The sequence below is a fragment of the Schistocerca nitens genome, chromosome 4 (assembly GCF_023898315.1).
Source record: "Schistocerca nitens isolate TAMUIC-IGC-003100 chromosome 4, iqSchNite1.1, whole genome shotgun sequence".
NCBI classification, from domain to species: Eukaryota; Metazoa; Arthropoda; class Insecta; order Orthoptera; family Acrididae; genus Schistocerca; species Schistocerca nitens.
This window is the reverse complement of record NC_064617.1, coordinates 652,384,360-652,399,050: the sequence shown is the minus strand read 5'-3', so window position 1 is coordinate 652,399,050 and position 14,691 is coordinate 652,384,360. Positions and strand designations below refer to the sequence as shown.

At 42.4% G+C, this 14,691-nt stretch overlaps 1 protein-coding gene across 1 annotated transcript in view; it reads right to left on the bottom strand.

Annotated features, from left to right (window-relative positions):
* Positions 1-14,691, bottom strand: part of LOC126253001 (uncharacterized) — a 144,701-nt gene that overhangs the window by 34,362 nt on the left and 95,648 nt on the right. Inside the window, exon 3 of the mRNA XM_049954037.1 lies at positions 13,092-13,406. Within this exon, the coding sequence (XP_049809994.1) occupies positions 13,092-13,406 (315 nt within the window). The remainder of the gene's footprint in view (positions 1-13,091; positions 13,407-14,691) is intronic.

The window sequence follows — 14,691 nt, the reverse complement described above, 5'->3', positions numbered from 1 at the left end:
GCCGGGATGGTTCCTGTGAAAGGGCACGGCCGACTTCCTTCCCTGTCCTTCGTTAATCCGATGACACCGATGACCTCGCTGCTTTGGTTGGGTTGTTTCGGGGGAGGAGACCAGACAGCGAGGTCATCGGTCTCATCGGAATAGGGAAGGAGGGGGAAGGAAGTTGGCCGTGCCCTTTCAAAGGAACCATCCCGGCATTTGCCTGGAGCGATTTAGGGAAATTACGGAAAACCTAAATCAGGATGGCTGGACGCGGGATTGAACCGTCGTCCTCGCTGTTTGGTCTCTTCTCCCAAACAACGCAACCCAACCTATAACAAGGGCTCAAATGTTGATGTTGGCATTGCTACACGCTGTGCACTGAGGTGACATGGGGTAGCGATATGTTCGTATACAGGTGGCGGTAGCATCGCGAACGCAATGCACAAAAGAGCAGTGCCTTGGCGGAGATGTCATTTGTACTCAGACGATTCATGTGAAAAGTGTCCGATGGGCTTGTGGCCACACGACCAGAAATAAGTCATTGAACGCGGAATGGTAATTGGAGCCAGGCGCAAAAGACATTTTCTTTAGGAAATCGTTAGAGAATTCAATATTCCGAGAATCACATTGTCAATAGTGTGCCGAAAATACCAAATTTCACGCATTACCTCTCACCACGTACAACGCAATCGCCGACGACCTTCACTTAACGACCGAGGGCAGCGGCGTTTGCGTAGAGTTGTCAGTGCAGACTAGCAAAACTGCGTGAAATAACCACAGAAATGAATGTGTGATGTACGATGAACGTATCTGTTAGGGCAATGCGACGAAATTTATCGTTAATGGACTATGGGAACGGACGACGGACGCGGGTGCCTTTGCTAGTAGCACGTCATCGTTTGCAGTGCCTCTCCTGGGCTCCTGAAAATATCGGCTAGACCTTAGAAAATGGAAAAAGGCGGCCAGGTCAGATGAGCCTTGAGTTCAGTTGGTAAGAACTGACGGTATGGTTCGAGTGTGGTGTGACCCCACGAAGCCATGGACCTAAGTTCTCAACAAGGCACTGTGCAAGCTGGAGGTGACTCGGTAATGGTGTGCGCTGTGTTTACATGGAATGGACTTGGTCCCCTGGTTCAACTGAATCCATTATTGACTGCAAATGTTTATTTTTGGCTACTTGAAGACTATTTGAAGCCATTCATGGACTTCATGTTCCCAAACAACGGTGGAATTTTTATGGACGACTATGTGCCATGTCGCCGGGTCACAATTGTTAGCTATTGTCTGAAGAACATTCTGGATAGTTCGAGCTACTTATTTGGCCACCCAGCTCGTCCGATAAGAATCCCTTCGAACATTTATGTGACATAATCGAGAGGTCCGTTGCTGACAAAATACTACACCGGCAACACTTTCGCAATTATGGACGGTTATAGAGGCAGCATTACTGCAGGGGACTTCTAAAATCTGGTTGAGTCCACGTCACGTCGAGCTGCTGCACTACGCCGAGAAAAAGGAGGTCCCACACGGTACTAGGAGATAACACTTGACCTTTGTCACCTCAGTGTAAAGTGATTCTGGAGAAACCATACTACACTTTGAATTTCATCTGGAGTTAAATGCAGTACAGACCGGTGTTATAAGGCATTTCATGCCTTCGGGAGTCGTCGGTATGTCCTAGTAGACATCTTGTTTTAATTTTGGCCTTAGATAAAAGTATAGTAGTGTTATGAAACTTCAGAATTGTTGTGTTTGATGTGTGTGCAGATCATCTTGCATTTCCGGAACGACAGTTACAACGCTCTCCAGATGTTCTATTCAGAGAGTCTGGATTTACATGTACGGAATGGGAGGAACATCCGTCATGTTGGTAGCACACTGATTATCTTATGTTCAGTGAGATGTCTTCCAATAACTGTGGCAGCAGAATATAGTAGCAACTCGAGACACCTCAGTGTATTTAGATTCACAGCAACATAACAGGGACCAATGGCGCGACTTTTTAAAAACACTCGCCAGACTTCCACAGAATATGCACGTTGTTTTTATCCACTTCCTTGAGTCAGCATGGATTTTCAGCTGGGGATTAGTGTATTTTGCGAAGGTTCACTTGCGCGTGGTTTGTAAACGATGCTAAACGATGCTTCTACCTTAAACAAAATTTTGCATTGATATGCCGCATCACTTTGAATTTTTACTAGGAAACATTCAGGAAACTGCACTAAATTTTTGGAGTTACTGCCGCGAAGATGTATATGCAGTATGGAGTATGAGGTGGACTAAATGTTATGGAATATAGTGTTCGCAGAACAATCGTTTGGTTGGTATTTCTCGTACTTTGGGGCTGCTTCTTAGTGACATTTGCGTTGTATGTTATTGCTGCTAAAATGCAGTTTAATTTCTTTCGTCTGCTGCTCTTCTTTTTCCTTGGCTTATTTTATTCCCCATGCTTCCAGTTTCTATAACTCTTTTTAATGATGTTTGCAAAGAGAGATCGCGAGTGCTTGGCACGATGTGGACACTCTTCGGCATACAACCGTATTGCTGCTCTACTAGTTTGCCGACATTACATGTAAACAATATTAACTTTCTCGACTGTCCTGTACATTGCGAATGTCTCGATAACCTTACGAGCAAGTTATCTGAGTGCTACAACAGCTGAGCATAGACGCATGCACATAAAACGCAAACCTTAACACACGAACCGTAACTAAATTACATGTCTTTGGTGTAATAGGGCTACGTGTGTGGAACCTCATATAATGATGGCGAGACAGTGGTTTCTGGCGCTGTTATCTTGATACTGTGTGATAAAGTCACATACACATCACATCGTTGAAGTTCTCTTAGGAGCTTCTTTCAAATTACCATACGTAAGGCATGTAGTTCCATTAGGAAGAAACGAAGTCGGTGTCTTAGTTCGGTGAGCAAAAACGATAAAAATTACTCGCGAAAGTCAGGAAATTCGTCATATTTTCCGCTTGGCGAAAATCAAACGCTTATGTATTTAATCATTCTGGATATTTGGAGTGGCTCGTTTTAGCTGCCTCACCATGCATATAAAGATGTATATGCTGAAGCAGTTTGAGTGCAAAACACTCATGTCGCCCAACTTAGCTCGAGGGACCTATATCCAACACAACTAACAGGGGATACTGAACGTATACAAAGACTGGCAGCACAACTGGTCAGAAGTTGTCACGGGAACGATGAAAAATCTGAACAGACAGGTGTTTGAAGAAAGACGCCAGCTACCCCACGAAAGTCTGCTTACAAAGTTCCAAGAAACAGCAATACGTGAGGACTGCTGTGTCTCGTTCAAGTAGGACTCATGAAGGCAAGATAAGATTAATCACACCGTGAAGAATTTAAGCTGACGTTTCCTCCGCAGTCCACTAGTGAATGAAGAAATGGAAAAAGGGTTCAAAAAATGGTTCAAATGGCTCTGAGCAGTATGGGACTTAACTTCGGAGGTCATCAGTCCCCTAGAACTTAGAACTAATTAAACCTAACTAACCTAAGGACATCACGCACATCCATGCCCGAGGCAGGATTCGAACCTGCGACCGTAGCGGTCGCGCAGTTCCGGACTGTGGCGTCTAGAACCGCTCGGCCACACCGGCCGGCTGGAGAAATAGTGGTTCAATAGTAAGTATCCTCTGCTGTGTTCTTGGCATAGATTTGCTGAGTATAAATATGTCACTACCAAATTCATGAAAACACTCCTCGCTACAAGTATTTTCAGAATATGATCAGACGTAAATGACATCTTCCTACTGACAAACGACGCTACTAGAGTTTCCTACACGACCAACCTTCCGAACGGTGACCTCTGGGGCGTCTCCACCTCGTCTCGCTACCCAGTAGAAGCCAGGCCGCTGACGTATTTCGCGGCCGAAGTGTGCCAACCGGCTGCGAATTTCGCTGTCCGTCCCTGATTACCGTTACACTCACGCGAAGAGGCAGCTTTTTCGTCGTCGGTGAAAGTTCCAACACTCGCAATTGGAATCGCGATGACGAGAAGAGGATTGGAATTAAACGTGGGATTTTCTTGCTGTTGATCTTTGTTTCGTTAGTTCTGCTTCTTTTGAGCGCTCAGTGGAGACGATGCTGCACTTTATTTTTTCCGTGAGAAGTGTAACGCTTTGCGGAGATTGAAGCCGTCTCACTAGAAGCAGAATGGGGTCATGTCTGGAAGATCTCTGTTAGTAAGTCCACTTGCCCTATTTTTTTGAATTCTTCTTGAATTGCGCTCTTTGATACCCATGAATTTGTTTAGTGTAGTTGGCTGTAAAGTGCGTCTATGAAGTTCCTTCCTTTGTTGTCAGAGGAAGGCAGTGGATCAACCCGACGCCTGTGCAGACCAGGTATCGATATAATGCTGCCAAAAGGATTCTCTGAATCATAGCTGCCACCCGACAGACAGAGCACTCACAGCGATGTCTCAGATTATTTATTTATTTGCAGCATACGTAAGGGTCTGGCAAACCGTGATAACTGCTATATAAAAAAATGAAAAATGTACTATCATTCCAGAATACAGTATCTGTTGTTATACAAACTGCGGTATAATGTATTATCGGTTTGCTTCAGGATATGCATTATACATTGTTTACCCAAAATGAAATTATAACTCCCTCTAATTTCTAATTACATAATACACTTCATATTTCTAATTCATCCTAAGCAAATATTGACAGAGGTCATGTGTGTTTCAATTCCTCATTACATGAGAGGGTGCACCGAAATATGAGATTTAAAGCTAGATCTCAGCAAACATTTGGTTGATTGTGAATAGTACATCGCCACCTCCTGTGCTTTTGGCGGTTAATTCTACTGATAACATGTTTCAGTTTAAGATAATAGCAGTTACAGTGATCAACACAGCTCCTTTTATGTGTTTACAGCGTTTTTATATTCTATAGAATGACTTCGATGAAGTCGTACACAATTTAAGAACAGCATGAAGGTTAGAAAGAGTAGAAATGAAAAATAATAAAACGAATGCTGTAGATATTTTCCTCGAAATTTGTTTTCACTTGTTAATGGGTGTTTGGCGAAACGTAATTATTAACTTAAAATGCACTTTTTTCTGCATGTGTGTCAGATAACTCCGGTTTCACTCGTCATAGCACTGAGAGCGCTGTTTAAATTTTTCGATTTCATAACAGTTGTCATATTAAAAAATTGTGTTTACGAATCAAAATATTATTCATCTCGAAGTGAAATTTTTATGAAAGACACGAAAAACGGAATCGTCAGTTTAGTTGACAGGGGATTCTCGCATACTACACCCCTCGTAACGCACTGCTAATAAAAATTAGCAACTTACACACCTTATCGTATTACGAATTAAATTATAAATCCCTTTGTCAGTGTGCTGTTCAAGTGGCTCAGTAGTCGAAGAAATGCACAGACACCCAGCCAGTCAGGTATGAACACCACTACAGTGTGCGATCAAACTAACTCTTCTCACTCATAAAATGCACACGACCGTAGCAAGCCCAGTCGAGAATTTGAGAATGTGCTACCACTCTTAATCAGCTTTCCTAATCTAGGCATCGTATTCTGAGAAAATGTCCGTAGACAGAGATGTTATTTTCTGACCAAAATTTGAGTACTCGCTCAAATCTAGATGGTATTGCTTTCTAAGTACTCACTTAAATTAACAACCTCATGTGAATGATGCCATTCTTTAAATTTCCACGTTTCTGGTGACTACTCCCAAAAATTCAATGGGTGTATGCCACTAACATGATTGTAAACGTAATAGAGAAATGTAAATAGAGAAATGCAAATAGAGAAATGTAATAAAACAAGCAGCCATGAAACAAATATTTTATGATTGACGCTGGCAAAATATAAGGTCACGTGAACTTCTCCATGGGTACGGAAACGAAGGAAATAACTTCATCGCGAGTTTCAAAATTTGTAGAAGGGTTATTTCATATCTGTTTTAAGATCGAGTCTGTAAAGCCAGTAACTGCTCTGAAAGAGGATATAAAGACGTAAAACAGGGAAGACAAGAAGGAGTTACAATTGTTTCACCTTCATTTAATCAAGTGTTAATCGAGAACTAACTTAGAATGGACCTGAGAATGCTGAGTAAAGAAAACCCGTGACATGGAATAACGTTCAATATCCAAAGCTGTGCAGCTATATCCACCATAAGAAACAAAAACATTGGCTACACCACATTGGAAACCACTATTAAATGCAGTTGTACCCCTTTACATAAAGATTGTGTACAAGAAATAGAAACAAGGCTCTAAATAATTGCTTTATTATTTTTTTCAGGAATGATACACATTTCTACAGTTTCTGCAAATTTGATGAAATGTGGCATAGAATTTTATTCATGCATATGCTTAAAATGATGAATTTGGGAAATTAGTCAAACTCCACGACAAATCATTGATTTATTATAATTCTGTGAGAACAAAGGTCGTTGAAATAGAAGTGGAGGTGATGGAGAACTATTTCAACTTCAGCTGGGTGGCAGAAAAAGAAGCTCACAAGTATGTCAAAAATATAGTTACGAGTATAGCCTTATTGAAAAACTATCACTATGTCATTAATAGATAAACTGAAGAACTGCATCTAACACTGGAATTTAAGGAGATAAGCTGAAGGAATGAATTAAAGTTTGTGCAACAGTCGGGACTTGAACTCAGATCTCATGCTTACAAGGCAGATGCGCTAACCACTACACCACCGTAGCATTGTATAGTAGTTAGCACCTTTGCCACAATTCTATGGTTGTGTACCGGTTAGCATATTTGCATAGTAAGTAGGAGACCTGTGTTCAAGTCCCAACTGAGGCACAGATTTCAATTCATTGCTTCAGCTTCTTCTCTTATCGAAGATGAAGCTGAGACTCAATGTCTCTTGGAAAATGGAATATCAATAGAAATTACCCTGAAAAATAAAGAAAGATCCTAATAGTGCACTTGGATAGCTGAAAAAGCCGACAATGAAGACGAATGAAATGCTACCCGTTTGGAAAGAAATGAAGATACGAGTATTTTCAAACAAGACATTCACTAGCTAATATTTTCCGAGCTCCTAGAATCACAAAGAAAGATGAACGGTAAAAGGATACAACGTACAGGTTCAAATGGCTCTGAGCACTATGGGACTAAACATCTATGGTCATCAGTCCCCTAGAACTTAGAACTACTTAAACCTAACTAACCTAAGGACATCTCATAACACCCAGTCATCACGAGGCAGAGAAAATCCCTGACCCCACCGGGAATCGAACCCGGGAGTGGGAAGCGAGAACGCTACCGCACGACCACGAGCTGCGGACACAACGTACAGGTACTGTACTGTATGTTTAACGTATTAGATTGAAGGTGAGAAAGAGAGGGAGAGATAGAAAGAGGGAGAGACAGGTGGGGAATTCCAGCGGGTCACAGGACTAGTTACGTTGCTGGGTGAGCGAACAGCCGGTTCTGCAGACTTGCGCCGATAACCGGTCTTGAGATGAAATATCGGCCTGTTAACCACATAAACTCTGACAAGTGGGAAATACTGAGATTCACTTTAAATGAAAGCTAGTGTCGTTGACGACACTTTCCGGAAACGTAGGATGAATGATCATATCGATCAGATATTTCAGTATCTCTGACTTCGCAGCCTTTCCAGCATCTCAGTGACACATTTTACATTCCAGTGTTCATTTTGTTGTCAAAACACACATAATTCTGCAATTTGACAAGCTGTATGGCTTTGAGGAAAGGACAACATTTCACTGTTCTACAAGGATGTAATTTTAACCATTTTGTAGTTTTTAAATAGTTACAAAATTCGAAAATGACTGCGGAGTTTTCTTGTTCACTGCAGTTTCTGTGTGTAGCCCACACAAACTATTTTAAGCTGCTGTCAATGTGGAATCTTTTAATGTCTTTATTCTTTTTCCATTAAGGTTTAAAATTAATTTGTAAACCTGGTGGCCGTGGTACTCTGCGTTTTCAAGATATCTTTTTAATTATGAGTGAATATTTGGATGACCTTCTGATATTAATATTTTATTCTTCAGCTTCATGTTTCAGAGACGTTGTTAGCGCAAAGGTTCCGAGTCATTGGTCGACAAAATAGCTGTAGAAGTCTTGAAGATTTTCATTTTCAGGTCAGGTGTATCTCCTGAATACGCAACCAACGTTTCAAGGGCAATGTCCGCCTTCATAGGTGAGTGACGACTTCGCGCGGCAGAATTTCTGGCCGGGTCGGAGATTTTTCTCCGCCTGGGGACTGGCTGTTGTGTTGTCTTTATCATTTCATCCTCATCGACCCGAAAATCGCCGAACGGACGTCAACGGAAAAGACTTGCTCCTCGCGGGCGGTCTGCCCTAGCCATACGCACATTTCATTTCATGGAAATATGTGCTATGTCTGGACACATTGTTATGTTACAATGAAATGAACACCATTAGCTGCTTACAGGCGTTGACAAACGTCAACGGGTACAAATGGAAATGTGTGCCCCGACTGGGACTCGAACCCGGGATCTTCTGCTTACATGGCAGACGCTCTATCCATCGGAGCCACAGAGGACAGCGCGACTACAGGGATTTATCTCTGGCACACCTCCCGCGAAACCCACATTCTCAACGTATTGTCCAGCACTACATTCGTAGTGCCCCCGCCCATTATACTCATTACTCGCGGCGCGTTGCCGATTCCCGTAAGAGTTCGGGCACTGTTTGTGCATCCGCACAGAAGAAGAAGATGGTCAAGCGGCCGGTGAGCCTTAACTATATATATATATATATATATATATATATATATATATATATATATATATATACCATCTTAGTATGTATACATTCTTATGTGTTAAGATATTTCTTCGTTAACCTTATGGGCACGAATAAGGTGGCAACTGGTTTCCACGGACGTTAATTGAAAAGGTAATTGCAACCAATAATCTCTGTCTCAGGACGGGATGATACCAATTTAGAAGCCCATCATGAGAGACACAGGTTCAATCCAGGTACATTTGTTTTAAACGTTTCAAAATAGCAATCATCTGTTGCACAGCAGAATAGTATCCTTGGTGGAGCCAGAAAAATTTGAAAAACCTTTCCTGGCAACGCAACGGGCAGATCAGAACGGGTCAACAGCCAAATGGAATTGCAGTGAGAAAGAATTGCTGATGGTGCAGCAGTGAACGCGGAAACTATTGTGACATCGTAAATGAGCAGGGAGCCCAAGTCAGCTACGTAGTAGAATGACGTCATAGCGACATAGGGTTGTCATCATAATGGTGACGGCGCGGAGCAAGAAATGTACGAAATATGAACAATTGCACAAACTGTTTGCTTCAAGTGGCTCTTCCAACAGGACACTGCAAGTACCGACACACAGGCCGGTGAAAAACTTTGATCGATCAAGTTCACATAAATTATTCTTTATATTTGACAACCGATTTCGACAGATTTAACTGTCGTCTTTTGATCAGTAAGATAATGCATATATTTGAAACTTCCCGGCACACAGTTTTAATCTGTCAGCAAGTTTCAAATCAGGGCACACTCCGCTGCAGAGTGAAAATTTCATTCTGGATAATGCATATACATGGAATATATCTTCTATCATGATTTACGGTTATGACACAACTTTTGAGAATATTGTTTTGTTTGACGTTACAAAAAACGAAAATGGAAACTGTACATTCACATACCTTCAAAATTTGTTTTTTACAAAACGTGTTCATCGTGAATTAGAACGTCATGTCATGTTAGCATTATGGTGGATAAAATATAGCACATTATATAAAAGTCTGTCAGAAGTAAAACATTTCCAGTTAGGAAGCACCTTGTGCACATGTCCATATACCTACCGCTCACAGGTAATTGTTAAGTCTTAAAAATTACAATAAACAGTGAAATGCACATCTGTTCACATGTGAATGACATATTCCATACAGCGAAGATCCACCTTAGGCGAGGCATATGGTGCCAATGGATGGCAGTGAGGCAAAGATAAGACGTGTACGTATTTACAACCACTCGATGGGTCTTACGTAGGCATCGTAAAATCATAGCGTTAATTATTCTCTTTTAAATTTAAGAATTAGAAACTTTTCTGACTCGTTTTTAACCATTCTAACGCTTACAGAACTGTACTGTATTTGTACGCGAACATTTTTTTACATTCTCATTGTATCCTTCATAAGTCCAGATTAGTTCATATATGGTGGGTAAGTTTTAGTATTTACTCTGCTACAGTATATTTCTGTGTCATTGTGGCGAGTAAAAATGAAGTGATGGTGTGGTATTGTTGGCCGGGAGGCCCTGCATGTTAGCAACGATAAAACCGCACCCTGCAAGACGTTAGATGCATCTGTAAGGAATCACGGAAGAAGAGAGGAGTGTGGGGGCGGGATATGGCGCAAAGATGACACGAACGCAGGCAACTATACGTTATTGTGTACAGGCCTGGCAGGGAAGGTAACATGGGAGGGGGGAGTGTGTAGGTTCAACTTAACAGCACCTACAGAATATATACACAATATTAACACTCAAGATAATTTTTGAAATTTAAAGTGTTGACGTCCGGGGAAGGGGAGGGAGGGATTTGCTATAGGCACCATGGACAATAACGAACTCGAGCTTACGGTGCTTAGATTCAGCAGATATCATCTATCTACAAAGTATGTATAAAGCATCCATTATAAAATATCAAAGCATTGAGGTATAATTATTGACAACGGCAGTGCATAATAGCGTAGAATGAATATATTATATAGTGGCACTGGTGAAACAAGGATGAAGTGCACTTCAACATCACACATTTCAATCTATAACAATGCAGGATGTTGCAACACATTATAAACATGCTTCGTAATAAAATTTTTTTTGAAGATATGTAAATGTACAGTTTGCATTTTCGTTTCTCGTAATGTCAACCAAAATTTTTCTCGAATATTACATCTTAGTCGTAAATCATAATGGGAGACATATTCCATGAATATGCATGATGTTAGAGACCAGAAGATGACAGTTATATCTGTCGAAACCGACTGTCAAAAATAGAGAAGAGTTAATGCAATCTCGGTTACTGAGCGTTTCTTACCAAATAAAAAAGATTGCCCCTTCTAATTTTCTCAGCAGGAGAAAACTCATTCAGACAGGAAGGTGTATCCTGGAACAGCCTGTTCCGATGTGCACTACCCGAAGCATTTTGGGCCCTGCAGAAGTGTTAACACGTCCATCTCCGCACATGTGTCACTCTGCCGACTGTCACAAACTCGGGAATAAGCGTCTTATTTTAAGAAATGAAAAACTATTTTGGAGACTGATTACTTGACTTACGAGCTTTTGTTCTTCCGTTGCCATAGAAACCATTTAAACATGTGCATTTAGGTATGATTTCAATTTTTTTTCGTCATTATGTAGGGAGTTACCGGAAAGATTTTATAAATGTTATACACTACTGGCCTTTAAATTGCTACACCACGAAGATGACGTGTTACAGACGCGAAATTTAACCGACAGGAAGAAGATGCTGTGATATGCAAATGATTAGCTTTTCAGAGCATTCACACAACATTGGTGACGGTGGCGACACCTACAACGTGCTGACATGAGGAATATTTCCAACCGATTTCTGATACACAAACAGCAGTTGATCGGCGTTGCCTGGTGAAACGTTTTTGTTCAAATGGCTCTAAGCACTATGGGACTTAACATCTGTGGTCATCAGTCCCCTAGAACTTAGAACTACTTAAACCTAACTGACCTAAGGGCATCACACACATCCATGCCCGAGGCAGGATTCGAACCTGCGACCGTAGCGGTCACGCGGTTCCAAATTGAAGCGCTTAGAACCGCACGGCCACAAAACGTTTTTGTGATGCCTCGTGTAAGGAGCAGAAATGCGTACCATCACGTCTCCGACTTTGATAAAGGTCGGATTGTAGCCTATCGCGATTGCGGTTTATCGTATCGCGACATTGCTGCTCGCGTTGGTCGAGATCCAATGACTGTTAGCAGAATATGGAATCGCTGGGTTCAGGAGGGTAATACGGAACGCCGTGCTGGTTCCCAACGGCCTCGTATAACTAGCAGTCGAGATGACAGGCATCTTATCCGCATGGCCGTAACGGATCGTGCAGCCACGTCTCGATCCCTGAGTCAACAGATGGGGACGTTTGCAAGACAACAACCATCTGCACGAAGAGTTCGACGACGTTTGGAGCGGCATGGACTATCAGCTCGGAGACCGTGGCTGCGGTTACCCTTGACGCTGCATCACAGACAGGAGCGCCTGCGATGGTGTACTAAACGACGAACCTGGGTGCACGAATGGCAAAACGTCATTTTTTCGGATGAATTTAGGTTCCGTTTACAGCATCATGATGGTCGCGTGCGTGTTTGGCGACATCGCGGTGAACGCACATTGGAAGCGTGTGTTCGTCATCGACATACTGGCGTATCACCCGGCGTGATGGTATGGGGTGCCTTTAGTTACTCTTGTTCGCATTGACGGCACTTTGAAGAGTGGACGTTACATTTCAGATGTGTTACGTCCCGTGGCTCCACCCTTCATTCGAACCCTGTGAAACCCTACATTTCAGCAGGATAATGCACGACCGCATGTTGCAAGTCCTGCACGGGCCTTTCTGGATACAGAAAATGTTCGACTGCTGCCCTGGCCAGCACATTCTCCAGATCTCTCACCAACTGAAAACGTCTGGTCAATGGTGGCCGAGCAACTGGTTCGTCACCATACGCCAGTCACTACTCTTGATGAACTGTGGTATCGTGTTGAAGCTGCATGGGCAGCTATACCTGTACACGCCATCCAAGCTCTATCTGCCTCAATGCCCAGGCGTAGCAAGGCCGTTATTACGGCCAGAGGTGGTTGTTCTGGGTACTGATTTCTCAGGATCTACGCACCCGAATTGCGTGAAAATGTAATCACATATCAGTTCTAGTATAATATATTTGTCCAATGAATACCCGTTTATCATCTGCATTTCTTATTGGTGTAGGAATTTTAATGGCCAGTAGTGTATATGATAGTAGAAAAGAGGTTGTGTTGCGCGATCGTGCGAGAAGGAGATAAGCTCCAGAGAACGTTTAAACGGACGCAGGTACCTGCTGAGCTGGGCGGAGACGAGGTTGGAGTAGGGCGCGAAGCGCGCTGGGCTGCTGTACATCTCGCAGACGAGCTGCTCGCGGCACGGCTCCGAGTCACTGCCCAGCTGCTTGAAGACGCTGTCGAGCCGAGACAGCAGAGGGCTGTAGAACGGGTCGTAGTGGCTCAGCAGCAGCGACGACTTCGGGATCTGATGGAACACCTTGAAGTCGTGCGGTCGCGGGGACTTGACCCCAGGACCCAACACCGCTGGCCGCGACCCGTAGTAGCTACCGAGGCCCATCCCCAGCTTCGGCGCCGCCGTCGGCTTGAAACTGCAAACAGAGGTCCCAGAATTAGACAGGCATAAGCTCCACGGCCTCATTTGTAGACTGGTCTGGTGGCATACACCTGCATTTGAATGAAGGTACTTGTAGGTATTACAAACGAGCATTCTGTCCCTGCTATACATAGTATCACAGGAAAAATACTTTAATAGAAAAATTATGGATACCTCGAGGTATAGATAAGAAGAAGAGAACAGGAATTTATATATAATAAAGATAGTCCATTTTCACAAGTTTTAAATTACATAATACGTATTCAATTAAAAAAAAATGGCTCTGAGCACTATGGGACTCAACTGCGGAGGTCATTAGTCCCCTAGAACTTAAAACTAGTTAAACCTAACTAACCTAAGGACATCACAAACACCCATGCCCGAGGCAGGATTCGAACCTGCGACCGTAGCGGTCTTGCGGTTCCAGACTGCAGCGCCTTTAACCGCACGGCCACTTCGGCCGGCCGTATTCAATTAAGAAATGTTTTTATTTTCATTACAGATTACAATTTTTAAAAATTTTCTGAGGTGGAATTCTAAATAATAGGAAAGATTACCGGAAAAAACAGCTTTATAATATCAGGAGGCCGTACCCCACAGCTCTTACGTATCTGAAGAATGTCGTATTACCGCCTTGAGCTGCTGGAAAAATTCTTTATTTGCACAACCAGTTTCGGTCGTCTAATTATCATCAGATTCCTAGATACCAAATAAAAATAACACATAAGGCTTAAACTTTCATGAATCTGCTGACATTGAAAGTAGTATACTGGGGTACACTTGTATGTGGCACCAGAATAAGATAAAAATATTAATAAATGAAAATGAAACTAGTATGCTATAAACGATGAATGTCTTTGATGGGCTCGATAATGGGGATCGCTGACTGTACGCGACCGCAGAGCCAAAGGTACTGCCTTGTTGGAATAAGAAAGCGCTGGGCGCTCAGTTGTAGGTAGGTGTCTGTGAGAAAAAGACGATGGAGTAGGCAGTTTTTGTGGTGTGCTGTGTGAAGCACAGGTATGTCAAAATTGTTGAGCATGGAAGCAGAAATCTTCTTGTGACCGAGGTAAAGATGCTAAATAATTATGATCTCTGTTTTTGCTAGCGCGTTAGTATAGATGAGTTGGCTGATAATTTGTAATTGTTGAGTAACCCCAGAATGTGCGTAAACTGTTTAAATAAAAAGGCTAGTTATATATTTCAGTTTTGTAATGCTATTAAGATTTGTTAACAGAGCTATGAGTAATTTGACGATTTGCATTTATGTTGGATTAATC